Here is a 26,165-nt window from a genome sequence, read left to right on the forward strand (position 1 = left end):
AATGAATGTCATTCACTGTACTCTGTCCTCTGTTGTTTCATATGGGAAGTTATTAATTGTATTATTTCCTGTATGTGCTGAATTGCTTTTCTCTTGCTATTTTCAAATTTATCTCTTTGGTTTTTTTTTTCAACAGTATGTATCTAATGTAAATCTTTCTATATTTATCTTGCTTAGGATTGAATTTCTGGGATGTGTAGGGTTTTTTTTTTAATTAATTTGAGAAGTTTTCAGCCATTATTTCTTCAAATAATTTGCTCCAAGTACACATATGTTGGTGTTCTTGATGTTATTCTACAAGTTTCTGAGACTATTCATTTTTCTTCAGTCTTTTTTCTGTTCTCCGGATTGTATAATTTCTATTAATCTTTCTTTGAATTCATTTTTTTCTTTTTTTTCTTTTTTTTAATATTTATTTTTGAGAGAGACAGTGAGAGTGAGCAGCGGAGGGACAGAGAGACAGGGGTAGAGGATCCGAACCAGGCTGTGTGCTGACAGCAGCAAGCCTGATGCATGAGATCATGACCTGAGCCAAAGTCTGGTACTCAACTGACTGAGCTACCCAGGCACTCTGATTTTTTCTTCTGCCATCTGGAATCTGCTGTTGAGTCCTTGCAGTGCATTTTTCATCCCGGCTATTGTATGGTTCAACTCCAGAATTTCCATTGGTTCTTTTTATAACACCTGTTTCCTCCTTGAAAATTGCTATTTGTGCATTCATTATTGTTACACTTTTCATGTTTTTCAACTACAATTTCCTTTAATTCTTTGAATGTTTTTATAATAGCTACGCTGAAGTCTTTGTCGCCCATATCCAGTATCTGTGTTCAGAGACAGTTTCTTTTGATTGCCTTTTTTCTTCAGTATAGGTAACAGTTTATTCTCTGAATGTCTCTTTTTTGTTGTTGTTGTTGAATACTGGACATTTTAGATAACCTATTGTAGCAACTCCAGATTTTGCTTTCCCCCACTGAAAGTGGCTTTGGTTACTTTCGTTTGTTTAGTAACTTGCTTATACTAAATCTATAAAATCTGTCTCTCTTCTGGTATGCTGTTGCCAATGTCTCTATCCAGTTTTTTTGTTTAATATTCATGTGTGTGTATGTGATCCCAGTTTTGTAGGGATTACCCCTATGTCTGTGTAGGTTAGGAGTCAAACAGTTACTGAACAGAGATGATTAACTATCTAGAGCCAGTACGCTTCTGTCCTCTGCTGATGGACCTGTCTATGCATAGGGGAGCACATTTAAAGATCTGACCATTTTCTTTTTCTTTTTAATTTTTTTTTTCAACGTTTATTTATTTTTGGGACAGAGAGAGACAGAGCATGAACGGGGGAGGGGCAGAGAGAGAGGGAGACACAGAATTGGAAACAGGCTCCAGGCTCTGAGCCATCAGCCCAGAGCCCGACGCGGGGCTCGAACTCCTGGACCGCGAGATCGTGACCTGGTTGAAGTCGGACGCTTAACCGACTGCGCCACCCAGGCGCCCCGATCTGACCATTTTCAAGTCCACTGGACCCTTTTACATCTCCTCAGGACGAGTTCACAGCCTCAGGGTGGCCAGGAGACTGTGCTGAGTCAAGCTGTCTTCAGTCTCTGCTGATCATCTACAGAGCCTCAGCCAAGAAAATTATTGTCTGCTCCCCTTCCCCAACACACAACCACAGCTTCAGCCCAGTGAAGCCATTGGTCTTCTCCACTTGCCCACCTCAGAACTATTCACTTTCACCAACAGTGTTCCTGGATGTGTGCCTCGCCCACCATTCCAAATCTAATAATATGAGCCCTCTTGAACTTTAGCAGAGACACTGCCAGTCCCACCCCTGCTGAACCTTTTGGTCATTGAAACTTCCTTTGTTAGGGGAGGAATGGGTACGGCCTCAGGCTAGAATGCCACAGATTCTCACTGCTCTTACCCAAAGGTCAACAATTTTCAAAGCATAAATACTTTTCAGATCGTTCTATGCCTTTCATCAGTTTCCAAAGTACCAAAATGGTCGTTTTATCAGTTTTATCCCCCTTTCTAGTTGCGTTTTCCAGGGGGGATTTTGCTAGTCTGCTCTCTCAGCCATAACCAAAAGTCCTGCCTCTTCCCATTTACTCTTTCTTTTTCTTCTCTCATCATTAAGCACTCATCTACCTTTCTGAATACTGGCTCCTTTGATTCTTTTACTAGCCCCTTTTACTTATACTGAAATGTGGACAGAGTACAAGAATGTGGCCCTTCACATTCTTTTCAACCTTCACACCCTCTGTGATGTCACATGTTCCTGAGGCTTTAACCATCATGTCCTACAGATGCCTGTAGGGTCATTTTTCTAGTCTGTTTCCTGCCTCTAAACTGTCATTGCACCTTGTTGAATGCTGGTTACACAACTCGGTATCAACATTTTGCTATCAAAACAAAGTCAACATGTTCCATTCCTGCCTTTAGCGCCCAAGTACTTTTTCCATCTTGATTTTTTGTGCCTTATACAGAGTAGCTTGTGGTTATGTGATTATTAGAACAAATATTTTCTCGTTCACCAGAGTTTGATAAGTTAACTTTATCTTTCGTCACTTTTCCTCATTCTCTGTGCATTAATTTGCCTGTGAAGCAGTACACTGAAGATGTTTAGTATGTTTACTGCATAGTAAGTGTTCACTAAATGATGGTGGTGATAGTGGCCATTACTGTTTTATGAGATCTTTAAAGTTCTATCTCTGAAATATCAGTCTTCTCCCTAGTATGAGGCATTGTTGAGGTGTTGAAAAGAGTAGTGGACTAGGAATCAACTGAGTTTAGGATTCTAGTTTGCCACTTAGTCATGGGACCTTAGATGACTTTAACTTCTCTGAGCCACGGTTTCTTCATGTAAAAATGTGGGGGTCGGTAATATTTTCTATATTTCATAGATCTATAATATTATATATTATAGGCTTGGAGAAAATCAAATGAGATGACTAAACTTATAACATTAATATTCTACGCTTTATTAAGTAAAGTTATGATTTCCTCAGCTTCCATGGTGATTTCAGACTCGATACTTTTTTCCTGGTCTACAATAATCCCTTCCAAACTAATATCCCCTCATCTCCCCACTGCAGTAGGTTAAGTCACACTGCAGTAAGTTAATGTTAACACATCTCAAATCTAATGCTATTGCTCTCCTACACGAAAACCTGCAGTAGATGAAGCAAGTCTAAATAATTCACCTTGACTTAATTACCCCAGATTACCTGTTCTTCCTCAACCCCTGTTTCCCCGTACATATCTTATTGCCAACAAAACTCAACATGTTTCATGCCTGACTGTTGTCCTCCAAGGTCCCTCTTCCTGCCCTTCGACCCTGGTCTTCACTTCCCTTTGCTCCAGCAGCTGTCCTTATCGGAGTTCATGTTGAATGTTCTCTTGTCTGTGAATGCTTTAGTTTCTTGTTTGCTTTGAATGCAAACATCATGTCTTAAGACAACTTTTATACCCTGCAGTGCCTTGATCATAGTAAGAGTCTAATAACTATTTTAATTGGATTCCTGGTTTGTTTAATATGAACAAGAACATGTCTTATTTTTCAAGTAATCTTTTCCCTGTCTTAACAGCTTATTGAAAGCAAAGGCTATATAGACTCAATTTTGCTGTAAGAAAAGGAGACCTATTTACAGAGTTCAGTTTCTAATGGAAAAGACTGCCATGACCTAATGAAAAATTAAAATTTTGTGACAGATACTAAGACACTCAGATCTTGTCATTCTTCTTTGTGGAGTCTTTAAGTTCAAAGGAAATGACATTTATGGTAGCCTTGATATTAAACAGTTTCTGCTGAGTCCAAAGTCATTTAACGCAGTTGGGCCTAGTGAACCTCATTAAATACATGCATCTTTTAAAAATCTCTGGAATCTGATTCAATAATGTGACCACACAAACCTTTCTAGTGACTGATTTAAGTGGTTGCCAGCAATCTGAGAATTTTCTTCCTTAAAATTCTGCTTGATTTTTCTTTCTGTTCTTACTCTAGTTTGGTGGGCCTCAAACTTCCATGGTGTAAGAAACTGGGGTGTTTTCAAATGCATCTTCCCAGGCCTGAGCCTCAAAGATTGTGGTTTCATTATTGGGGTGGGGTTCAGAATTTGCATTTTAATAGTGCCTTAGATCAATCTAATGCAGGTGATCCACAGAGCACGCTTTGTAGGGAAATCCTGTCCACGATTAAAGTTCCGTATGACCGTTTTTAGATTGGCCAACTTAATTTTTAAATCTTTCTTTAAAAAACCTCTCTCATTATAGAGACAGAAGGTGTGCGGGAGCTTGACTTTGCAGCACCACATGCTAGAACCTGTTCAGCGGATCCCCCGGTATGAGATGCTCCTCAAGGACTACCTAAGGAAGTTGCCCCCTGACTCTCCAGACTGGAACGATGCTAAAAGTAAATGCTCCTCCCCCACCCCCTTTCTGCTCTGGGGTAATCAAGTGGCCAGGAAGGCTTGTGGTTAAAGAGAGAGATAGGTCTCACAGCCAACTTAGTAAGATATTGCTGCCAAAAAATAGCCTCATCGGAAATTGTCATCAACAGCTCAATTAGGCAAGCACTTCTGAGCCCAGATCCCAGGTTTAGAGAAAGGCAAATCACATTTCTCATGCTGATTTCATGTTAATTATTAACTCAGAAATCTGAAACAGTAGTCCTAGAGACATCTGGAATAGCAATACACAATTACCTTCTCACAGAAAGAATACAACCGTTCAGAATTACTGGTGCTGCTGGTTAATTAGATAGGTTGATACATACCAAGAAAGCTAACATGACATTTACTGTGTAAAAATAACCTAAGCCAACTTGGCTCTACCTACCCTGGAAGAGAAGAGAAAGTAATGCTTTTTAGTGTCAGTTAACATTTTCTCAGGAAAACTTCATTCCTATTCCTCCAGTTGCCTTTTATTTTTTCACTGGTTCCTAATGAATGATTTTTTTTTTTAAGACTCAGGAGTTTCAATACTTTAGCTTTCTCAGATTCTTTCAAAAAATCAAAGCATGCAACTCTCGATCTAGGGATCATGAGTTCAAGTCCCCCGTTGGGTGTATAGCTTACTTGAAAAAAAATTTTTTTAATTAAAAAAAAAATCAGGTAACTGAAGGGAAGAATGAAAATTTAAGAGATAGGGATGGCTTAGTGTCAAGTACCAACAGTGCTGCTGTACAATCTTGAAACATTGGTACTTTGCTAATAATTGCTTGTCTTTATTATAAATGAACCCTGGCAAGAGATGAGAACACAGAACACAATCTTTGGTCTCGGCACCTGGGTCTTTTTTTGAACACAGGCTTTCTCTGATGCATTTCTCCTGCCATCCAAGTGAGTCAGTGACCACAGGAACTTCTCTTCTTCCCTTTCTCCCTTTACGGTTTAGAATTATCCTGACTTGACTTCTTCTGTTTTCCACTTCATGCCCACTTCACACTCCTCTGGGCTAAGTGGTTGGTTTTGGCGACAGAATTAGTGGTAGGACTAAGGGTGGGATTACTGCTACTCTTCCTCAAACTGCTGATCCCAGGCTATTTTATTTTGTTTCCCTCTACCTTGGAGCCTGTGTGACATGCACAGCATTCCCCAATCAGGATTGTTTTCCAAAATCTAAATAAAAATGCAGTATCTTCTAAACTCAAAGACTTAGACTTGCCCTAAGGTGGCAGGGTCAAAAATGAGACCGTTAGCAACATTGTAGGGCATTTTATTTCTCTCTTTGCTTTCCCATTGCTCCTTAAACTAATATCGTAAGGAAATCACAGAAGTGCTTTTAGAGACCCAAAAGAGAGGAGAAAGCAACAAAAGTGCATTCTGTTCAGCCACGGAACAAAGAAGAGAATTGGGTCCAGAAGTAATGAGGTTGTTGTGGTAACAGAATTAAGCAGGCTGTGGTATTCCTAAGATAAAAAAGAAAGAGCAGGACATGATTTAGGATTGAGGGCATTCCCTGGGATTGATCCTCCAGGAGGCCTCAGCCTCCAGAGCCCTTCCCCAGCAGCACTGGGGCTCCTACCTTCCCCACACCAGACGGCTCCTGTTCCCACCTCTCCCACTGCCTCCGCAGCAGAGCCTTCCTTCAGCATTGTCATCAGCTGATTCCCCTTTGCCCAACCAAGAATAGAACTGTGAATATGTTTCACCAAAGAAAGTTGGTTATGTGTGGTGGTTAATTTGCTTATAAAACTAATAAAATAGTACTGCTGAAATGTTGTAGGACATTGAATCAGAAGATGTAGGTTCCAGTGTGTCCCTACAGTATCATAGTTGTGTGACCTTGGCCAAGCCACATCACTCGCCATTCCTTTCATCTGCCGAGTGGAGCTAACAGACTCTCCATTCAAGGTTGTGGAAGAGTTAAGTGACGTAATATATATTGAAAGCATCTGGCGAAGTGCCTTATGCCAATCTAGTGTACATGGTAATTGTTAATTTTGAAGGTCCGTTATCTGGGTCATATATAAAAATGTGTATGATTATTTACGAGGAAGTATCCTTCAAGTTCCAAATAATCTGCTCAGAAATGAAGTTCTGAAAGTATTCATTTTGTAAATGGAAATTGCCCCTGCTTTTGGTGTCAGATGTACAGTCTCAGGTTTCTTCTTACTATAACGTTACGTTATTCAACTATCTAGTAGCGTAGTAATGACAAAATACATTTATTTACTTTTCTTTTTCCCCATTTAGAATCACTTGAGATTATATCTACGGCAGCAAGCCATTCTAATAGTGCAATAAGAAAAATGGTAAGTAATTTTCAAAGGAGTTGGAAATCTTCTAGTTAGATAATTGTCAATAATATAGCCTAATGTTATCTGTAGGTTCGGACCAAAATGAATTGGTAAAGGTAAACAAAAAAAAGATTATTTATAAAGTGTTTAGTGTTATGTGGAATAATCCTGTCCTCTTTTCCCCCTGTTTCAATTTGCTCGGAACTGACACATTTTATACCAAATTTGTGCTTAGTCCCAATCCCTTCTGCATTATTCGGATTTTAGCTAAGGTCATTGTATTATTAAAGGCACGAAAGTAAAACCTCCCTTTATTTGGTCTTGCTGTATTTTGTTTTCATTTCCTAGGAGAATCTAAAGAAACTCTTAGAGATTTATGAAATGTTGGGAGAGGAAGAAGACATTGTCAATCCTTCAAACGAACTCATAAAAGAAGGACAGATCCTGAAACTCGCTGCTCGGAACACATCAGCACAAGAACGCTACCTTTTCTTAGTGAGTATTCTAGTGTGAGTTGGTCACGTAACAGTAATTCAGAGACATGGTTCTGTACATCTTGGAAAAGTAGAATGCTTGTGTGCTCACCAAAGCAATTCTGTCTAATCTGGTTTAGTCAACACTGTTAGGATTCCACATAAGACAATGTCCTTTAGTAACTGAAACTTGTTCCTTCAAGGACTCAAATCTTAAAGTATTTTAAAAATAAATTTTCTGTGTACTTACCATGTGTCAGTTACTTCAGTAACCTACAGCTGATGACAACTTGTCTATGATGATCTTAGCCATCACTCACCCTTTCCTTCAGTTCTTAGAGGCTAATGAGTACCATTTTCTGACAAGGGTTCTCTTTCGAATCCTCTCTGATCACTACTTTAATCTTTCCAGTTTGAGGAAGTATATACTCAAGGTTGTGAAGCTTATGCCTAAAATATCTCTGAAAAATGCATGAGTTTGCCACATAGTTCCTTTACATTGGAGGCAGTCCCTGTCCTTTCCTTTACTTCCTGGAAATGACATTTAGTCTGGGGCTTATCTCAAATGTTAAGAGCATTTCCTGGGGCATCCAGGCCATTATGTTTTTAGTCTCTGTTAATTCCAGTTCCTTTCTATATCTAATGATGTGATAATAATCAGAATAATAGCTAATGTGGAGTAACAATAAGCTAACACTGAGTAATAGCTAGTAAATGTTAGCTATTGTTATGATTGTTATTATCATCCAAGAAACCAGACACATTGGTCATGAGGCTTGCCCGGTGAATGGCCCACGATACCTTCTCAGGATGTTACTCACATCTGACTTTCTGGTGCAGGACAGTCCTCTCATCAGCCATACTATGAGTTTATTTGGGAGCTTACAGGGTTTTTTCCCCCTCTGGTTACAGCCTCCTTTGATAGGAAAACTTACAGGAACTAATTACCATGCATAGTAGTATTCAGTATCTCTCATTTTTCAAAAAGAACATTTGGTCACCATATTTATTACCTAGAAGCTCCTCCAAGTTTGTATACAACTCAAGAAAATTGAAAACATGTCTACACAAAACTTGTATGTGAATGCTTATGCAGAATTATTCATAATAGCCAAAATATGTGGACATACGGATATAGTGGTATATCTATGCAATGGAATGTTATATGGCAGTAAAAAGGAATAGAACACTGATACATGCTATATGAATGAACTTTGAAAGCACTTTAACAAGTGAAAGAAGCCATTCCCAGAAGCCCATACTGTATGCTTTCATTTATATGCAATGTCCAGAGTAGGCAATGGAGAGAGGCAGGATGTAAGTAGAGGTTGCCTATGGCTGGTGGGGAAAAGGAAATGGACAGAGTTTCCATTTGGAGTCATGAAATGTTCTGGGAGTAGATAGCAGTGATGCTTGCACAATTTATAGCTATACCAAAAACCGTGAATTGTCATTTTAAAAGGGTAAATTTTATGGTATATGAATTATATCTCTATAACTTTACAAGATTTACAGATACTATCCAAATTAACTCCAAAATCTTCATTTGAGATCAACAAAAATACTTTACCACTGAGAGATCATACAGAGAGCTAAAAATGTAAATCTAGGACTTGTGATGTCATGTCAGGGTTCTGAGCTCTAATTATTTTGAAATATATGATTGTTGTTTAGGTACAGTGAGACCACTAGATCAGGAGAAAATTGCCATGAAAAAGATCATTATACGCAGAGATTCCTCAAAGGAGAGGCTTGCCATACCATGGGGGGGGGGGGTGGGGTGGGGTGGGGGTGGGGTGGTTACACAAGAAAGCACCAGAGTCCATAAGGAGGCAGAGGAACCAAACAGAAAATGTGAGCAAGAGTGTTTATTATGGGTTCATTGAGAAGGAATGGGCAAGACAAAATAAACAGACTTAGGATTTGCTAGTTTACATAATTCCATCAGGCTCTGGGGTATATACTGGCTGTTGTCTGAGTGATTAGGGCAGGGGAATACTGGCCCAGGGTGTAAGAGCTCAAAAAAGGAGGTGGTTAGGGTATGGCCTCTGGATTGGTTGGTTTCCATATGAAAAGCATGCATGTAGGTCACTCATTTACTACTTCTAGTAAGTGGATAACCCGAAGAAGGACAAATCCCTCCATTGTCAGCAAAGCCCCAAGATGTCAAAGCATCAAAAATACAGATTAGGGACGCTTAGGTGGCTCAGTCAGTTAAGTGTCTGACTCTTGATTTTGGCTCAAGTCATGACAATCGAGTTCCGTATCGGGCTCTGCACTGACAGCACGGATCCTGCTTGGGATTCTCTCTCTCCCTCTCTCTACCCCTACCCTGCTCATGTGTACTTGCTCTCTCTCTAAATAAATAAATAAACTTAAAAAAAATACAGATTAAAAAGACATGCTTAATATACTATTTGGGGCAAAATGCCTGGGAGTTAATGTCTTCCCTCTACCAATGTCTTCCCTCTGCCTTTCCCCTTCTTTTAGGTGCTTAGGTAATTTCCTTTCCCTTCTTCTGCATGATTGTTACAGTTTCAATACTTAAGCTTCTAGCTCTGTGTCTAACCAATTGCCTTGGTTTAATCTTCACATTTGAGAATTATCCTGGAAATAGTTTTAGGCTGAATAGCTTGGTGCAGAGCCAAATTAAGCAGCTATTTGAAGGACAGATGGCAAGGAGCCTTGGGGAACTACAGCCATAGTGTCTTTGAAGAAAGGACCCATCTCGTTCCACTTATTGTAAGCTATCAAATCTCTCTTGCCGTTGCCTCCCAGGAGAATGGAGTCCTAGAGCAAGAGTTACTGGAAAGCCGCATTCGTCTTGTGAAGACCATCTTAAAAGCATCTCTGTAGGTCCGTTCTCTTGATCCCAGCACGCCCACCCACCTCCATCCCCTGAACTGTTCTTGTCGCGCACCCTCCTCTTGCCAGCACACTTTGCTTTGCATAGAGCATTTTGGTTTTTTATACATAGTAACCTCAGCAACCTTTCTTATTTTTGTCTCTAGAAAGAATATGAGGGCTAGTTTTCTGTGTCCTTCTCTGGTGGTATTACATTTCTCTAAAAAAGCCAAATTGCATTTAGAATCTGATTTCAACATTCAGCTGACCTTCATGTGTTTGCACGTTTTCTTGCCTCCACACCATACTTGTTTGTATTACTGCAGTGTATTCTGTTGACTAAATTATATAACCACACCTGATATCTGAATATTTAAAAAAAAATCACTGAATTATCCTACAGAATGACCCAGGAGGTTTTTATTCTTGGCCCTTTGGAGTTCTAGCCTTTATTTGCTTGTAGTTGGACGGGTTTTGATTTCCCTCCCCCATTCCATGACTTATTTAAACTTTGAATACAGAGCAGGCACTGGAAATTTTCTCCAATAATGTACTTTTTTCTTTTACCTTTTAAAACAAACTGGAATGAAACTGTCACTGGCGAGACATGAAATTGAATTGTTTCAGTTAAATACACATTTTAAGAGACTTAATATGAGTAGTTGAGGACACTGGAGATCAAGAAGGGGGACTTGCCCTATGTTTTTAATAAAATTGAGACTGGCTTCTAGCTTAGCACTTCTGGAGCTTGCTCACCAGCCAGAGATTACATGTCCATAACCACTTCTGAGCTGTGGCCGTGGATAACAAGGGATCTCCTGCACCGAAAGGGAAAGTCAATCTACTTGGTGCTGCACTTGCTATCACTTCTTCTTCAGTACCAGCAGAAACCCAGAGGCAAGGTGATAACGGCTTTCACCAAAGGAGCAGGGTTCACAGAGGGAACAAGAGTGACTACCTAATTCCTGTACATATATGGCATCTGCTACTTCATAAGCGCTATTTTATGTCTGTCAAGAGCTCTTACTTTCAGCTGTAAGAAAGAAGAAAAAAGGTATTTATTGATGAGCATTAGATTGTGACATGAGTTCTAGAAGGGTGATAAAACAGTTATTGACCATTGAGAACGTAAAGCCCCAATTAGGAAGTCTATATAATAAGGGAAACATAATCTTGCAAGTGTAAAACAGAAAGAGAAACATCATTCATAAAACAGTCTGTCATCTTGCATGAGTGTTAACTGCAAAAACTAAATGCCAAGAATTTCCACATTCATGGACGGTGTTTCTATAAAATAAGAAGACTTTGCTGAACTTTATAAAGTGAACTGGGTACAGCATCAGATAACTCAGAAATTTTATGGCATGACATTACATTTGTCACTCAGTTTGCAGAAAATGAGGCTGTTGTTGTCTTGAAAGTTGAGCCCTGTGCATGTCGGCGGCTCTCCCCTTCCTGCTGCACTGTTTACAGCCTGGACCAAATCCACTCCTGAGACGGCCTTCGTACAAGATAGAGAGAAACGTTAACACAAACAGCAGCAAGCTGTTGCATTAACCAAGCTGGATGGTGATGAGAGCCTTTCAGAGTGTTTTCAAATCCCTAAGTCCTGTGTACTGCAATGAGGCTAGTGATTGCCATACTTTAGAACACAGCGGACTGTTAATAATAGGGCATAGGTCATTAGGGTTCTCTTCTAGAAATGTAAATGTGAAATGTGGTGCTGAGATGCATCTGTTAAAGTGTATTTAGTGCCCTTTTATTTCCATTGAGGAAATGAAATTTATGATGCTGGTTACAGGATGTTGCATAATAATGCACAAGGAACAACCGATGAGAAATTTGCTTTCAGAATGAGTACAGTGGACAGTGTCACATAAACAGGTTGAAATGTTTTCAGAACCCATCAAGATTTCTTGTCTTGATGGCTTAGGTGGAGCCAAATGGGACCTGGTTCAACAGGACAGTTTTCTTCATTTAATCCTCTTAACAACCTGTGACTTTTAGAGATAATTATCCTGAGACAGGAGAAGTTATGTAGTGCATAGTCCCCAGTTGCCCTTGTCTTCCAAAAATATATGTGACTCTAGAAACAGTGTAAGAGACAATAATAGGAAGGAAGAAGGTAAGTATGGACCTTCTTTAGGAATCTGCCTACAGATTAACCTAAGTATTTAGTCTTTCCTCTTTCTGTATGTTTTAATATACTCAAAAGTGAATTAAATGCCTCCCCAAACTTACTGCTTGGTCCTGATTAGCAGGGGTAGTTCACTCTTGACTAGAAATGAGATATTATACAAAGTTTGATTCAGTTTTCAAAATAAAGTCCTTCGTGTTACTTAAATTTTTTTCAAATGTTTATTTTTGAGTTCAAGAAAGCACGAGTGGGGAGGAGCAGAGAGAGAGGGAGACAGAGGATCTGAAGCGGGCTCTGAGCTGACAGTAGAGAGCCCAATGCGGGGCTCGAACTCACAAACCATGAGATCATGACCTGAGCCAAAGTTGAACGCTTAACTGACTAAGCCACCCAGGTACCCAGAAGGTCCTTCATTTTAAAAGCAGATCTGGTAAAGAAGATCTTTAAAAACTTTTTGCCAAAATAGATGACTTCTCTATTCATACATGACAAATTCTTTTTATTTATTTATTTTTTTTTTTATGAAATTTATTGACAAATTGCTTTCCATACAACACCCAGTGCTCATCCCAAAAGGTGCCCTCCTCAATACCCATCACCCACCCTCTCCTCCCTCCCACCCCCCATCAACCCTCAGTTTGTTCTCAGTTTTTAACAGTCTCTTATGCTTTGGCTCTCTCCCATTCTAACCTCTTTTTTTTTTTTTTTTCCTTCCCCTCCCCCATGGGTTCCTGTTAAGTTTCTCAGGATCCACATAAGAGTGAAACCATATGGTATCTGTCTTTCTCTGTATGGCTTATTTCACTTAGCATCACACTCTCCAGTTCCATCCACGTTGCTACAAAAGGCCATATTTCATTTTTTCTCATTGCCACGTAATATTCCATTGTGTATATAAACCACAATTTCTTTATCCATTCATCAGTTGATGGACATTTAGGCTCTTTCCATAATTTGGCTATTGTTGAGAGTGCTGCTATGAACATTGGGGTACAAGTGGCCCTATGCATCAGTACTCCTGTATCCCTTGGATAAATTCCTAGCAGTGCTATTGCTGGGTCATAGGGTAGGTCTATTTTTAATTTTCTGAGGAACCTCCACACTGCTTTCCAGAGCGGCTGCACCAATTTGCATTCTCACCAACAGTGGCAGAGGGTTCCCGTTTCTCCACATCCTCTCCAGCATCTATAGTCTCCTGATTTGTTCATTTTGGCCACTCTGACTGGCGTGAAGTGATACCTGAGTGTGGTTTTGATTTGTATTTCCCTGATAAGGAGCGACGCTGAACATCTTTTCATGTGCCTGTTGGCCATCCGGATGTCTTCTTTAGAGAAGTGTCTATTCATGTTTTCTGCCCATTTCTTCACTGGGTTATTTGTTTTTCGGGTGTGGAGTTTGGTGAGCTCTTTATAGATTTTGGATACTAGCCCTTTGTCCGATATGTCATTTGCGAATATCTTTTCCCATTCCGTTGGTTGCCTTTTAGTTTTGTTGGTTGTTTCCTTTGCTGTGCAGAAGCTTTTTATCTTCATAAGGTCCCAGTAATTCACTTTTGCTTTTAATTCCCTTGCCTTTGGGGATGTGTCGAGGAAGAGATTGCTACGGCTGAGGTCAGAGAGGTCTTTTCCTGCTTTCTCCTCTAAGGTTTTGATGGTTTCCTGTCTCACATTTAGGTCCTTTATCCATTTTGAGTTTATTTTTGTGAATGGTGTGAGAAAGTGGTCTAGTTTCAACCTTCTGCATGTTGCTGTCCAGTTCTCCCAGCACCATTTGTTAAAGAGGCTGTCTTTTTTCTATTGGATGTTCTTTCCTGCTTTGTCAAAGATGAGTTGGCCATACGTTTGTGGGTCTAGTTCTGGGGTTTCTATTCTATTCCATTGGTCTATGTGTCTGTTTTTGTGCCAATACATGACAAATTCTTAAGATGTGGGCCAATATAAAATAGTAACTTAGATTTTTATGTAGGGCTTAGTGTGCTAACCTCACATGTTCTAAAGTAATAATTTGGGGTTTTTTTAACCTAATATTAAACACACAAAAATAATTGCTAAAAATTACTCTTTTTCTCTAATAACTATTGTAGACTTGCTTTGTAAGACACAACAATTAGAAATTTTGATGCCTAAGGGCTTCAACTTATGTGGTTGAGAATTTCAGGTCCTGGTATGTGGAAAGTCCTTAATAAATTATTGCTGAATTTAATTGAACTAATTTTCTTAATAGTACAAATGATGATTGATTTACTTAAATATCAATAAACTATGAAGGGCACCCAGTGGCTCAGTTGCTTAAGCGTCCAACTCTAGATTTTGGCTCAGGTCATGATCTTGCAATTTGTGAGATCAAGCCTCACGTCAGGCTCTGCACTGACAGTGTGAAGCCTGCTGGGGATTTTCTCTCTCTCTCTCTCCCTCTCTCCCTCTGCTCCTTCCCCTCTCTCAAAATAAATAAAAACATTAATAATTAATTATTATGAACCAATAAAGAGAAATATGTTATAAATTTTAAAATAGGGTAATTTTGACATAGGCCTAAAATCTCAATATAGTATTTCAATAATTTTGCTCACATAGAAAGTCTGATATTCCCTAGAAATTCCTTGGAATTTTTGCCTAGGGCTACTTTTCGTATTGGTCACTTTCCTCTTTCTTCTTTGTTTTCTTACTTGTTGATGTGTATTCTGTCTCCTTGCAGTTCAACAACATGTTGCTGTATTGTGTACCAAGATTCAGCTTGGTGGGCTCTAAATTCACAGTTCGAACCAGGGTTGGCATCGATGGAATGAAAATTGTAGAGACCCACAATGAAGAGTATCCACACACTTTCCAGGTATCTGGAAAAGAGAGAACACTGGAGCTACAAGCCAGGTGAGAGATTCATTCACTCAGCTTTCTACAAGCGTTGGAAGGAGTTGTAGGACAGAATAATTCTGAGGATCTTTCCCAAGTGAATACTATAGACCTCTGGGAATCTGGTTGGACATAAGAGAAGTAGTAGAAGCTCTTAAAAGGCAAGAATGATGTCTTCCCTTTTGATTCCTCCGTAGTGCCTAGGATAGTGGTTTTGAGACGGTAAAAATTCAGTAAGTTACATTGCCTCTTCAGATTTACAGGGTGCTCAGAGAATGAAGTTGTTGCATTCAAGCCAGGGTTTTGAGACTTGTAGGAAAAGGTTCTCCCCTAACACTTCCTCCCTCCGCCCTTCTTTTGGGTGCACAGTGTTTATTGATGCTTATTATTCCATGCTAAATGTTGAAGCATCAACTGTCACTCCTTCAGTGTCTCTGCATTTGTGGGACTTGTTGGAATTTGATGGAGAGAATATTCAGAAGAGGCAGGGTAGAAAAGATAATGATTCTCCTGCCACGGTGGAGGATACATGAAGGGGGCCGTTTAGAGCCATCGTGGCCTCTAGAAACCAGGACTTCTGGAAGGGGTGATTCTTTTTTGCATGCTTTATTGAATTGGAAAGAAGGCTAGAGTTCTAGCATCCATCTCTCTAACCTAACCATGTTTAGAGGGGAAAAAACAATGAGAACCACTACAATGGATCATAGCTACCTGACGTGTGAACCTCTGGGAAACAGCATGCTGTCAGATTTTGAAATATCTGCCTTAGAAGACTGTCATCCATTTATCCTACAAAGACCTATGTCATGGTGAAAATTGAGAACCTTCAGAAGGTCACAGATCAGAGGGTTAAGTACCAATCCTCACTCTGATGGTTCTGATACCCCAGGATCTGGAGACTCATAGAGCACTTCTGTTCCTTTTTGTTCTGTTGTACCTATAGTGTAGTTCTGAAGCTCATATGAATTCATCCTGGATATTTGTACTTAGTAACCATAAAAGCTTGAAGTTCAGACTTTCTTTTTTTTTAATTTTTTTTTTTTTTCAACGTTTATTTATTTTTGGGACAGAGGGAGACAGAGCATGAACGGGGGAGGGGCAGAGAGAGAGGGAGACACAGAATCAGAAACAGGCTCCAGGCTCTGAGCCATCAGCCCAGAGCCTGACGCGGGGCTCGAACTCACGGACCGCGAGATCGTGACCTGGCTGAAGTCAGACGCTTAACCGACTGCGCCACCCAGGCGCCCCGAAGTTCAGACTTTCAAAAGAGAATAATTCATTCTGGCAGGAATCTGCCCAGGGAATCAGGGAATTGGTGATCTTACAGTTAGGGGAGATCCAGCAGGCTGGGAAAATTTGAAGAAATAGCCAGCCAGTACTTTGGTTTCCCACAGCAAATCTCTCCTGAACCTGGCATTACTTAGGGAACTGCTAGGGGACTGCTTTGAGGATTAGAAGGTGGCATTTCAAGCATGAATTAAAAGTATAGAGGACTTGGCTTTGAATGCCATGGTTTTCCGACTTTATGGTGGGATTTGGGCCCCAGCCATTCAAACCCAAGGGAAGAAGGTATTTTGCTGTGCTTGGAGGTTCCTGACCTGAATCCTCACTCAGAGCCTGACTCACTGAGTGACTGGTTCTGGCAACGGGGAGGACTTATCAGTAGTTCTGACCCTCAGAGAAGTTTTCACTGCAGAAGTGCATGAAGTGCAGAAGTGCAAGTTTTCAGTGCAGAAGTTTTCTTGGAGAAGAATGAAGTGCTGCTGCTCTGAAATACCAGCACACTTCCAAATCTGCAAACCTGAGACATGTCTAAACAGCAGAAGAGAGATTATCAAGGTTTCAGGGATTGTCTAAATGGGAACTCCAGCCTTCCATTAGCAAGTGGGCTCTTTTCTCTTGAGGATAGGGCTAATTCATGAGGAATTTTGTTAAGTACAGGCAGTAGTCACTTTGTAGAGTTCCAGTATGCAGTATTAGATACATTTCAACTGGTATTGAAAACACAGTCATGTTTCCTTAAATTTCCTCTTCCCCTAATCGCATTGCTGCACTTATATCTATGATTACATGGTGAATCAAAGATCCAAATTAAGTGATTACTTTTCATCCAGTCTATGATTCTTTCAAGAGTAGAGACAAACATTGAAAGTCTCAGAACATCAGAGTGTTACAGAGATTGCACGGAGCCCAAAATTGGATGTATGTTTGGACATATTTATAGATAATTCACTTCTAAAACCAACTGGGGGGAAAAAAGATTCTGCTTTTCTTGCAGAATGAGTCAGCCTTAAGACTGACCTCCTACAGAAGCTGTGGGACCCATTTTGCACCATGAGTTTGTGAAATCTGGATTAAAAAATTACCTCTTCAGTGTTTTGTCATACAAGCTTTCTTCTAGCTTGTGCTTTGAGTAAACTAAAACTATTTTCAGCTTTTCTCAATTAACATTTTGGTAGTGTACTTCAGAATGATGTTATCTGAGTGAAATTAGTTTTGAGTACATTAAATGGATCTTTTATACCACATCACTGTGAACACATTGGGGAGACATACTTTTTTGGAAAACTCAAGGTGCTAGATCCCTAATTAAAGAGGAACATTTCTCATGTTTGTTCATTCTAGTTTACTTTTATTTAAAATCTTTTAGGTTAAGTTTAAACTTTTAAAAATAAGTTAGTTTTGAAAATTGAGACACATTACTAATACCATAGGAATTGGTGAGGACTTGAAACTTTCTTTGTACTGTGATTTCCTTTTGGGTGTATTTTGTTAAGTGAAACTTGTTAAACTTTTTTGTTAACTAAATTTTTTTCTTAAAATAAAGATTTTTCCACAGTGACCAAAAAAAAAAAAAAAAAAAAAAGAAAGAAAAGAAAAAGAAGAAGGGAAAAAAAAACCCTCTTACATTCTACTTCCTCTTCCATATTTAAAAGAATATAAAGTATTCGGTCTTATATAGTTTTTATTTCATGGTTTTATGTTACTAAATGTATGTAAAAACATAGTAATAAGTAAGTTAGAGGAGTAAAAAATCTGCCATGACTGAGAAAGTAAAACAAAAAGCATTAAAGACTTATCAAGTTTCTTTGCATTTAAAAGGCTGAGAGCAGCTAGGAAATAACTATGATTACAAGGCAGTAGAAATAATTTTATCCACGCAGGCCACTGCAGTAGGGAGCAATCTTTTTTGAGGAGCAAGATTGAAGCCTTCCCCAGTAAGAGTCTTGGTCCAAGGATCCCCAGGTGAACAATAAGCAGAATCTTACATTTGACAAGCACGGATTCCAGCTGCATTCTTGGCACATCATCATGCTCAAGAATAAATTTGCTAGAAAGATGGATGATGTCATAAGAGCCAAGCTCCTGCTAGACTCATTTATATGTGACACCTGTAGGAGCGAGGCATGTGACATTCAGGCTGGAACTCAAACTCAGCCCTAGCCTAGCAAACACATGCAAACAAATGGAGCCCCACTCTTTTGACATTCTTCAAAATCCCCCAACTTGAAGATCTAGCTCAGGCCAGAGTCTACTAATGAGGACTTTTCTAACACATTCTGTGACAGCAGCCAGCTGTGTAAGCTACCTGCAAGGGAGATGAAATAAAGAGAATTTGCCTCAATAGGAAAATAGAAGATTTGATTATAGTCAAGGAAATTTTTTTTTCCCAACAGAAAATTATTAAGTACTGGAGTCCATTAATCTGTGAAACTTCCTTCCTACAAGCATCTAAAAATTTTGTTTTGCTTTATCTGTAATAGGTTAAGTACAGTATTGCCTAAAACTTTCTAGCAAAATTATTTATCAGAGGAAATATTAAATAGCTCCCTAAGACCTTTACAAAGATATTTTAGATTCTAGAGGATACATGTAATGTTTTCTAAGATGAACTGTGACTAGTAGCCTTTGAAAATCTCGTGTGTTTTCTTAAAGGTGAATTGGAAGACTAGTTGTATATCTGGTATAACTACATCTACGTTACCTAATATGTTCAGCTAGATGATGGTTATTAAAAATAACATCAGGGCAGTATATTAATGGAAGCTAAACTTAACTCTCCCACTCAAAAATTATGTGTACCATAATTTTGTTTAAGAATTTGTTTGTTCACTTGCCAAAGATTCTGTTTAATTTTTGTTGAAACTTCTTCCTGGACATCCCTGAATTTTCCAGAAAGTTGAAACAACATCAAAGCATAGTTTTATTCTTATTCACAAGTTATAACTCATTAATGTTTTCTGCATTCACTTATATTCTGTTTTTGTTTTAGTTCTGAGCAAGACAAAGAAGAATGGATCAAGGTAAACCGGATTTCTGTTTTCGTTTTTGTTTTTGTTTTTTGGTAACCTTTGTGTGTGTACACAAACATGTACATATTGTAGGGTATACATACATCAATGTCATAAGAACAAGGTCAGTTAATTCTTAAGGTCATTTTCACATCATAGATGTTTGTTTGATAAGGCATTTTCATTAATTTGTAAGTGATATTTTAATGTGTGCTTTGAATCTCATTTATATTTTAGGCGCTTCAGGAGACCATTGATGCTTTCCATCAGAGGCATGAAACCTTCAGAAATGCAATTGCAAAGGATAATGACATGCACTCAGAGGTTTCTGTAAGTTGAATTAAATTCTTTAAGTTCTTTTCTCTTTGCAGTTGCAGAACTGTTCTGCTAGACAGAATCTCATTTTTCCTTACGTGAATACAATAGCGAGTGTCTTTTCGTGCTGCTTAAACTTCTTTGTACCTTTTATTTCTTTTCCTGGGTCTTGAGTTTCAGAGCATGATATAAGCAATGTTGTTGAAGTGCTTTTTAATAAGTAAACAAATAGATGGAAATGACAGTTTTTTCTATTAAAATTGAATCTCTTTCTTTTTTAGACTGCTGAGCTAGGGAAAAGAGCTCCAAGATGGATCCGAGATAATGAAGTAACAATGTGTATGAAATGCAAGGAGTCTTTCAATGCACTGACAAGGAGAAGACATCATTGTCGAGCATGTGGACATGTAAGTGAGATTTCTTAATGGTCATGAAGGCTGCTAGTAACTATATAAGTGTTGTAAAAGCATCAAGTTTGGAAAGGCAAAAAAAAAAAAATCATTCAATTAAATACATTACTTAATTGATAAACTTATTTTGATGACAGCTATGTGCAGAACACTGTGCTGGATCATGGAGAAAAAAATGGTAAGCAAAATGATAGCCAGTTTCACCTAGTTTACATTCTAATGGAGAAAATAACCAATGTCAAGTAAATGGACAAATAAGCATTTTAAATTACTACAAAGACACCAAGAAGGCAATCAAGAAGTTAGAATGGAGAATGATGTTAACAGAGGAGGACTTGGAACCAATTTTACTTAGAAAAATGAAAACCTGTCTGAGGCACAGATATTTAAGCTGGTGCCTAAAAGGTGAGAAAGCTAACCATGGCAAGGGAGGTGGGAAAGGCATTCAGTGGCTCCGTATGTCAGAAGAACTGAGATAGGAGAAAGTTGGGTCTGCTATTGGGATGCCAGAGGTAATGGGGCTGGAGCCTAATGAGTAAGAGGAACTGGGGCATAAGAAATAGTTACATAGGTAAATAATAGTTAAATAGTTAAATAGGTAAATAATAACCAAAGGAGTTGATGTCTCTGAGAAAACAACACTTGGAACATACAGCATAAATGGAAGTTCAGGCTTTTGATGGGAGAGGAAAACTTCCCTCCAGTATAACAGAAAGAAAAAAGGAAATGATGGGTGCAAATGTGGGTGTGTTTTTGATTTTTTGGTAGGAAATTTTGTCATTGAAGTATGAGGAAGAGTCATCAGCTGAAAAAAGAAGGAGAAGAAGGATGAGGGAGATTCAAGAAAGAGGGTTCAGTATGATATAGTTGTCTCTGGGCAGGGAAGTGAGCCTCCCAGAGGAACATGTGTGGACTTCTGTGCCCATTAGAGGTTTATGGTTATACATGTAAAGGGGCACGCAAAACTCAATAACTCAGGCCAAAGGGGGCTGGTGACAGGTTTTCAGCAATTTGAGCTATTTCATATGGAAAGGGTGAGGGAGGAACAAAGCATGAAATGAAGCAGGGGAGAGAGAACAGCAGGTTTTTGATGGCCTTGTGTACCAAGTTGAAGATTATATACTTTCTTCTAAAAAGCAACAAGTAAACAGAAGGGCAGGCATTGTGGTGCCATGATTTAACATATTATTAGTATGCTGAAGTGCAACACTTCTTATTGATCATTCATTTAGATTGGTCTTTTACTGCAGATTTATTCTTCTGCTTTCCTCCTAAGTTTTCTCAGTGAAACAGTTCTGCGATCAAAGTTCAATTTGATAGCAAACTTTCCCCTCAGGGTAAGATTTTTTAATCTGTCATTGAGTTTGCTTGAAATGATTTTGGGTATTGACTGACACACTTGCCTTGTGTTCAAACAAACGTGTTTGAATGTGGATTACCAAAATACTATGATATGAGTTGGAAATAAATAAGAGAGTAGCTGATATGAATATGCAGATGCAGGCATGTTTAATTCTAAATCTTAGAGTAATTTCATTGCAATTATGAGAAAACAATGAATTGAGTTTTTTTTAATTTTTAAAATTTTCATTTTAGAAAGAGAACATGAGCAGGGAAGAGAGGCAGAGAGTCAAAGAATCCCAAGCAGGCTCCACAGTCAGCATGGAGCCCAGCATGGCGCTCAATCCCTACGACCCTGGGAATACGACCTGAGCTGAAATCAAGAGTTGGTCGCTCAACCAACTGAGCCACCCAGGCGCCCCAACAATGAATAGTGTTTTTTTTCTATCATTAATTGTATATGCTGTGAACCTAAACTAAAAGTTTTACTAATATTTACATAGTTTTAAATAGTTTGTCCACTATAATTGGGAGGAAATATGCTTTTTGAAGCAAGAAGATGCTTTTTTTTAAGTGTGTGTATGTGTGTGTGTGTGTGTTTTATGTTTTCATTTAAATTCCAATTTAACAGACAGTGTAATATCAGTTTCAGGTGTACAAAATCATGATTCAACACTTCCATATAACAAGTGCAGTCTTTAATCCCCATCATCTATTTAACCCATCCTTTTACCCACCTCTCCTCTAGTAACTATCAGTTTGTTCTCTATAGTTAAGAATCTGTTTCTTGGTCTGCCTCTCCGTCTCTCTTTTTTCCCCCATGCTTATTTTGTTTCTTACATTCCATATATAAGTGAAATCATATGGTATTTGTCTTTCTCTGATATACTTTGCTTAGTATAATATTCTGTAGCTCCATCTGCATTGTTGCAAATGGCAAGATTTCATTCTTTTTATGGCTGAGGAATATTCCATTGCATGTGTGTATGTATGCATTATGAGATATATATATATATATATATCTTCTTCATCCATTCATCAGTCAGTGGATACTTAGGCTGTTTCCATAGTTTGGCTGTTGTAGATAATACTGCAATAAACACTGGGGTGCATGTATCCCTTTGAATTAGTATTTTTTGAGTAAATACCTAGTAGTACAATTGCTGGATTATAGGGTAGTTCTATTTTTAACTTTTTGAGGAACCCTCCATACTGCTTTCCACAGTGGCTGCACCAGTTTGCATTCCCATCAACAGCCCAAGAGGGTTCCCCTTTCCACACATCCTCACCAACACCTGTTGTTTCTTGTGTTGTTGATTTTAGCCATTCTGATAGGTGTGATATGATATCTCATTGTAGTTTTGATTTGTATTTCCCTAATGATGAGTGATGTTGAGCATCTTTTCATGTGTCTGTTGGTTATCTGTCTTCTTTGAAAAAGTGTCTATTCATGTCTTCTTCCCATCTTTTAACTGATTATTCATTTTTTGGATGTTGAGCTTTGTAAGTTCTTTGTGTATTTTGGATACTAACTCTTCATCTGATATATGTCATTTGCAAATATCTTCTCCCATTCAGTAGGTTACCTTTTAATTTTGTTGATTGTTTCCTTCGCTGTGCAGAAGGTTTTTATTTTGATGAAGTCCCAATAGTTTATTTTTGCATTTGTTTCCCTTGCCTCAGGAGACATTTCTAGTGAGAAGTTGCTATGGCCAAGAAAATATTTTTTTCGTGTTTATTTATTTTTGAGAGACAGAGCATGAGTTGGGGAGGGACAGAGAGAGAGGGAGACACAGAATCTGAAGCAGGCTCCAGGCTCTGAGCTGTCAGCACAGAGCCCAATGCGGGGCTTAACCTATGAACCATGAGATCGTGACTTGAACAGACATCAGACAGTTAACCGACAGAGGCACCCAGTTGCCCCAAGAAAATAATTTTTTAAACTGGGAAGTGTTTTTTGACGATTATCCTATAATAATTAGGAAAAAAATGCTATTCACTAAGAAATGGAATGCATTTGCATTGTACTCATTCATTCATTGGCATTCTAAGTTTATTGTGTGCCTTATGAGCAAAATCTACAAGAATGATGCCTCACAGAGCTTACAGCCTAGTGAATGTTACAAACACCAAATAATCACACAACTGTATGATTAAAAACTAATAAGTACATCAATGGGGCACCTGGGTGGCTCAGTCGGTTGAGTGTCTGACTGCGGCTCAGGTTATGATCTCGCGGTCTGTGAGATCAGGTCATGACCTCGAGCCCTGCGTCGGGCTCTGTGCTGATAGGTCAGAGCCTGGAGCCTGCTTCAGATTTTGTGTCTCCCTCTCTCTCTCTGCCCCTCCCCTGCTCATGCTCTGTCTGTCTGTCTCTGTCAAAAATAAATAAACATTTAAAAAAAATTTTTTTAACTAATAAGTACATCAAGAAAAATAAGGGAACTTCAGTAGCATAGTGACAAGAAACAGTTCCTTTTTCTGGAAGTTGGAGGAGTCTTCCTTGAGGAAGTGAAATTTGAGTCAACATCTGAATGATGAGCAAGAGATAACTCGCTGAAGCAGAGTTGAGAGAGGACAGGCGTATAGCACTTCAGGGGCTCTTAAGAAGCCAGTGTCACTGGGTATACAGAGAGTAAAAGGGGCCAATTACATGGGATATTGTGGGCCATCAGTAAGAATCTGTTCTTTATCAAGAGCAAAGGGAAAACTAAGGATTTTAAATACAGGAGAAACCTATCAGATTAGCATATTTAAGACAGCATCTGGTGCTGTTTGGAAAATAACTTGGACGGATGTAAAAACAGAGGCTAGAGAACGCTCAGGTAAGAATGCTACAAGGACCAGTCGTGAAATTGCAGTAGTCCAAAGTAGGATATTAATAGCTTGGACTTGGAAGATGTAGAGAAATGGACAAATCGAAAAAAAAAAAAATAGGAGATAAAATCAGGACTTCATAATACGGTGACCGTATGGGCTGAAGTAGAGGTATATGTCAAGGAGGATGACTCCTAGGTTTCTGACTTGCCATGACTGGTTGGATGTCAGTGCTGTTTTCCAGGATAGGGAGCACTAGTAGGGAATAGGTTTGGAGGGGTGGGGTGGAGTCAGGAAACAGCTTCAGGCAGGGAAGATCCTGAGTTGATTTCGGGAGCTTATTGATGAAACATCCAGAGATATGAAAGGTAAAGGTCTCCTACCTTTAGAGCAAGGAAGACAAGAATGAACTAGCAGAGCTCATCACCAACAGCGTTATAATACCGTGATAAATATTCCTAATGTTCATGGGATATTCTTGGTCTGGTAAAAAATTGCCTTAAATATTTAACTCTTTCTCATTTAGTATTACTGGAAGTGATTATTGCTTAAATATGCAATATGATTATTTACTCTTCATTTTTTTTTTAATTTAAGGTGGTTTGTTGGAAGTGTTCTGATTACAAAGCTCAACTTGAGTATGATGGTGGAAAATTGAACAAAGTTTGTAAAGACTGTTATCAAATAATAAGTGGATTCACGGACAGTGAAGAAAAGAAGAGAAAAGGAATTTTAGAGGTATGGAATATTAAATATTGGAGAACTGAAACTTTTATGCAAGAAATGTAGAATTGTTTTTTAGCCCTAAAGAATACAAATAGCATATTTTATTATTTCTCTTAATATTTAACAATTTGAAGAAGAAGCAAGATTCATACTTTTCTCTCATCTTGCTTAATTTTGGGATCATATTCAGTTGTGTAGAAAGAAGAAGGTCAGTGCTATGTTTAGTCAACATCATTTGAGAGTGAAATACATTAATGTTGTGAAAGCAGCTATAATAAAATATTAAGAGTATGAATTGTTGTCTCTTCTGATGCCCAACATTACAGTGTATTTTTTTTTTAAAGTTTATTTATTTATTTTGAGAGAGAGAGAGATAATGTGTGATTGGAGGAGAGGCAGAAAGAGAGGGAGGGACAGAGAACTCCAAGCAGGCTCCACACTGTCCGCACAGAGCCCAGATGCATGGCTCAAACCCATGAACTGCAAGATTGTGACCTAAGCCAAAGTCGGATGCTTAAGTGACTAAACCACCCACGTGCCCCTCGACTGTATTTTTTAATAGGAAAGTGTTTACCTGGTAATTTTATCATATTGGCTTCAAAAGCCACTGTCTGAAATTGTTAAAATTCATATTAAATTATTACTTTATTACCTGAAAATGTCTTCCAGCTTATTGTATTAAAAACATCATTTAGCAGCCAGTGACAGTAATCTGGTAACTGCTTTGAAATATTATTAAAATATCTAGCAAGTGAATGTGACTCATATTTCTAGAATAGTCAGGACCTCCCAAGCCTGGGCACTATGATGCAGCTTGTACCTGAAATGAGTTTCACACTCAAAGATACTAACATAAGGAATAAATTATATAATAAGGCCTTTGTGGCAGAAATTTCAAGGTAGCCTTGAAAGTCTGTGAAGAATAGGCTCATGACCATAATTCTATGTATCTAAAGTCATAGACATACATAGTTTACTAAGAATTTCCATGCTTTATTAGGGGTCAGTGACAGCTGGGGCACCTGGATGGCTCCGTCAGTCAAGCATCTGACTTCAGCTCAGGTCATGATCTCACGGCTGTGAGTTAGAGCCCCACATTGGGCTCTGTGCTGACAGCTCAGAGCCTGGAGCCTGCTTTGGATTCTATGTCTCCCTCTCTCTCTGTCCATCTCCTGCTCATGTTCTCTCTCAAAAATAAGTAAACATTTTAAGAATATTAAAAGGGGCG

The 26,165-nt window shown here is 38.7% G+C and overlaps 1 protein-coding gene across 14 annotated transcripts in view; it reads left to right on the plus strand.

The window, feature by feature from the left end:
- The window catches only part of FGD4 (FYVE, RhoGEF and PH domain containing 4), a 241,470-nt gene that overhangs the window by 180,630 nt on the left and 34,675 nt on the right, over nt 1-26,165 (plus strand). For 13 of the 14 annotated variants that reach the window (XR_007153924.1, XM_047866421.1, XM_047866422.1 and 10 more), the window contains 8 exons: nt 4,267-4,405; nt 6,690-6,748; nt 7,082-7,228; nt 14,882-15,054; nt 19,310-19,340; nt 19,566-19,658; nt 19,925-20,050; nt 24,809-24,949. Coding sequence is in view for 13 of the 14 variants with exons in the window: in XM_047866421.1 (XP_047722377.1) it covers nt 4,267-4,405; nt 6,690-6,748; nt 7,082-7,228; nt 14,882-15,054; nt 19,310-19,340; nt 19,566-19,658; nt 19,925-20,050; nt 24,809-24,949 (909 nt within the window). In the remaining variant the exon portion in view is untranslated. Of the gene's footprint in view, nt 1-4,266; nt 4,406-6,689; nt 6,749-7,081; nt 7,229-14,881; nt 15,055-19,309; nt 19,341-19,565; nt 19,659-19,924; nt 20,051-21,649; nt 22,065-24,808; nt 24,950-26,165 lie in introns of those variants that run through there. The other variant, XM_047866431.1, reaches the window with a different exon arrangement.

This window comes from Prionailurus viverrinus, chromosome B4, assembly GCF_022837055.1.
Source record: "Prionailurus viverrinus isolate Anna chromosome B4, UM_Priviv_1.0, whole genome shotgun sequence".
Lineage (NCBI taxonomy): Eukaryota > Metazoa > Chordata > Mammalia > Carnivora > Felidae > Prionailurus > Prionailurus viverrinus.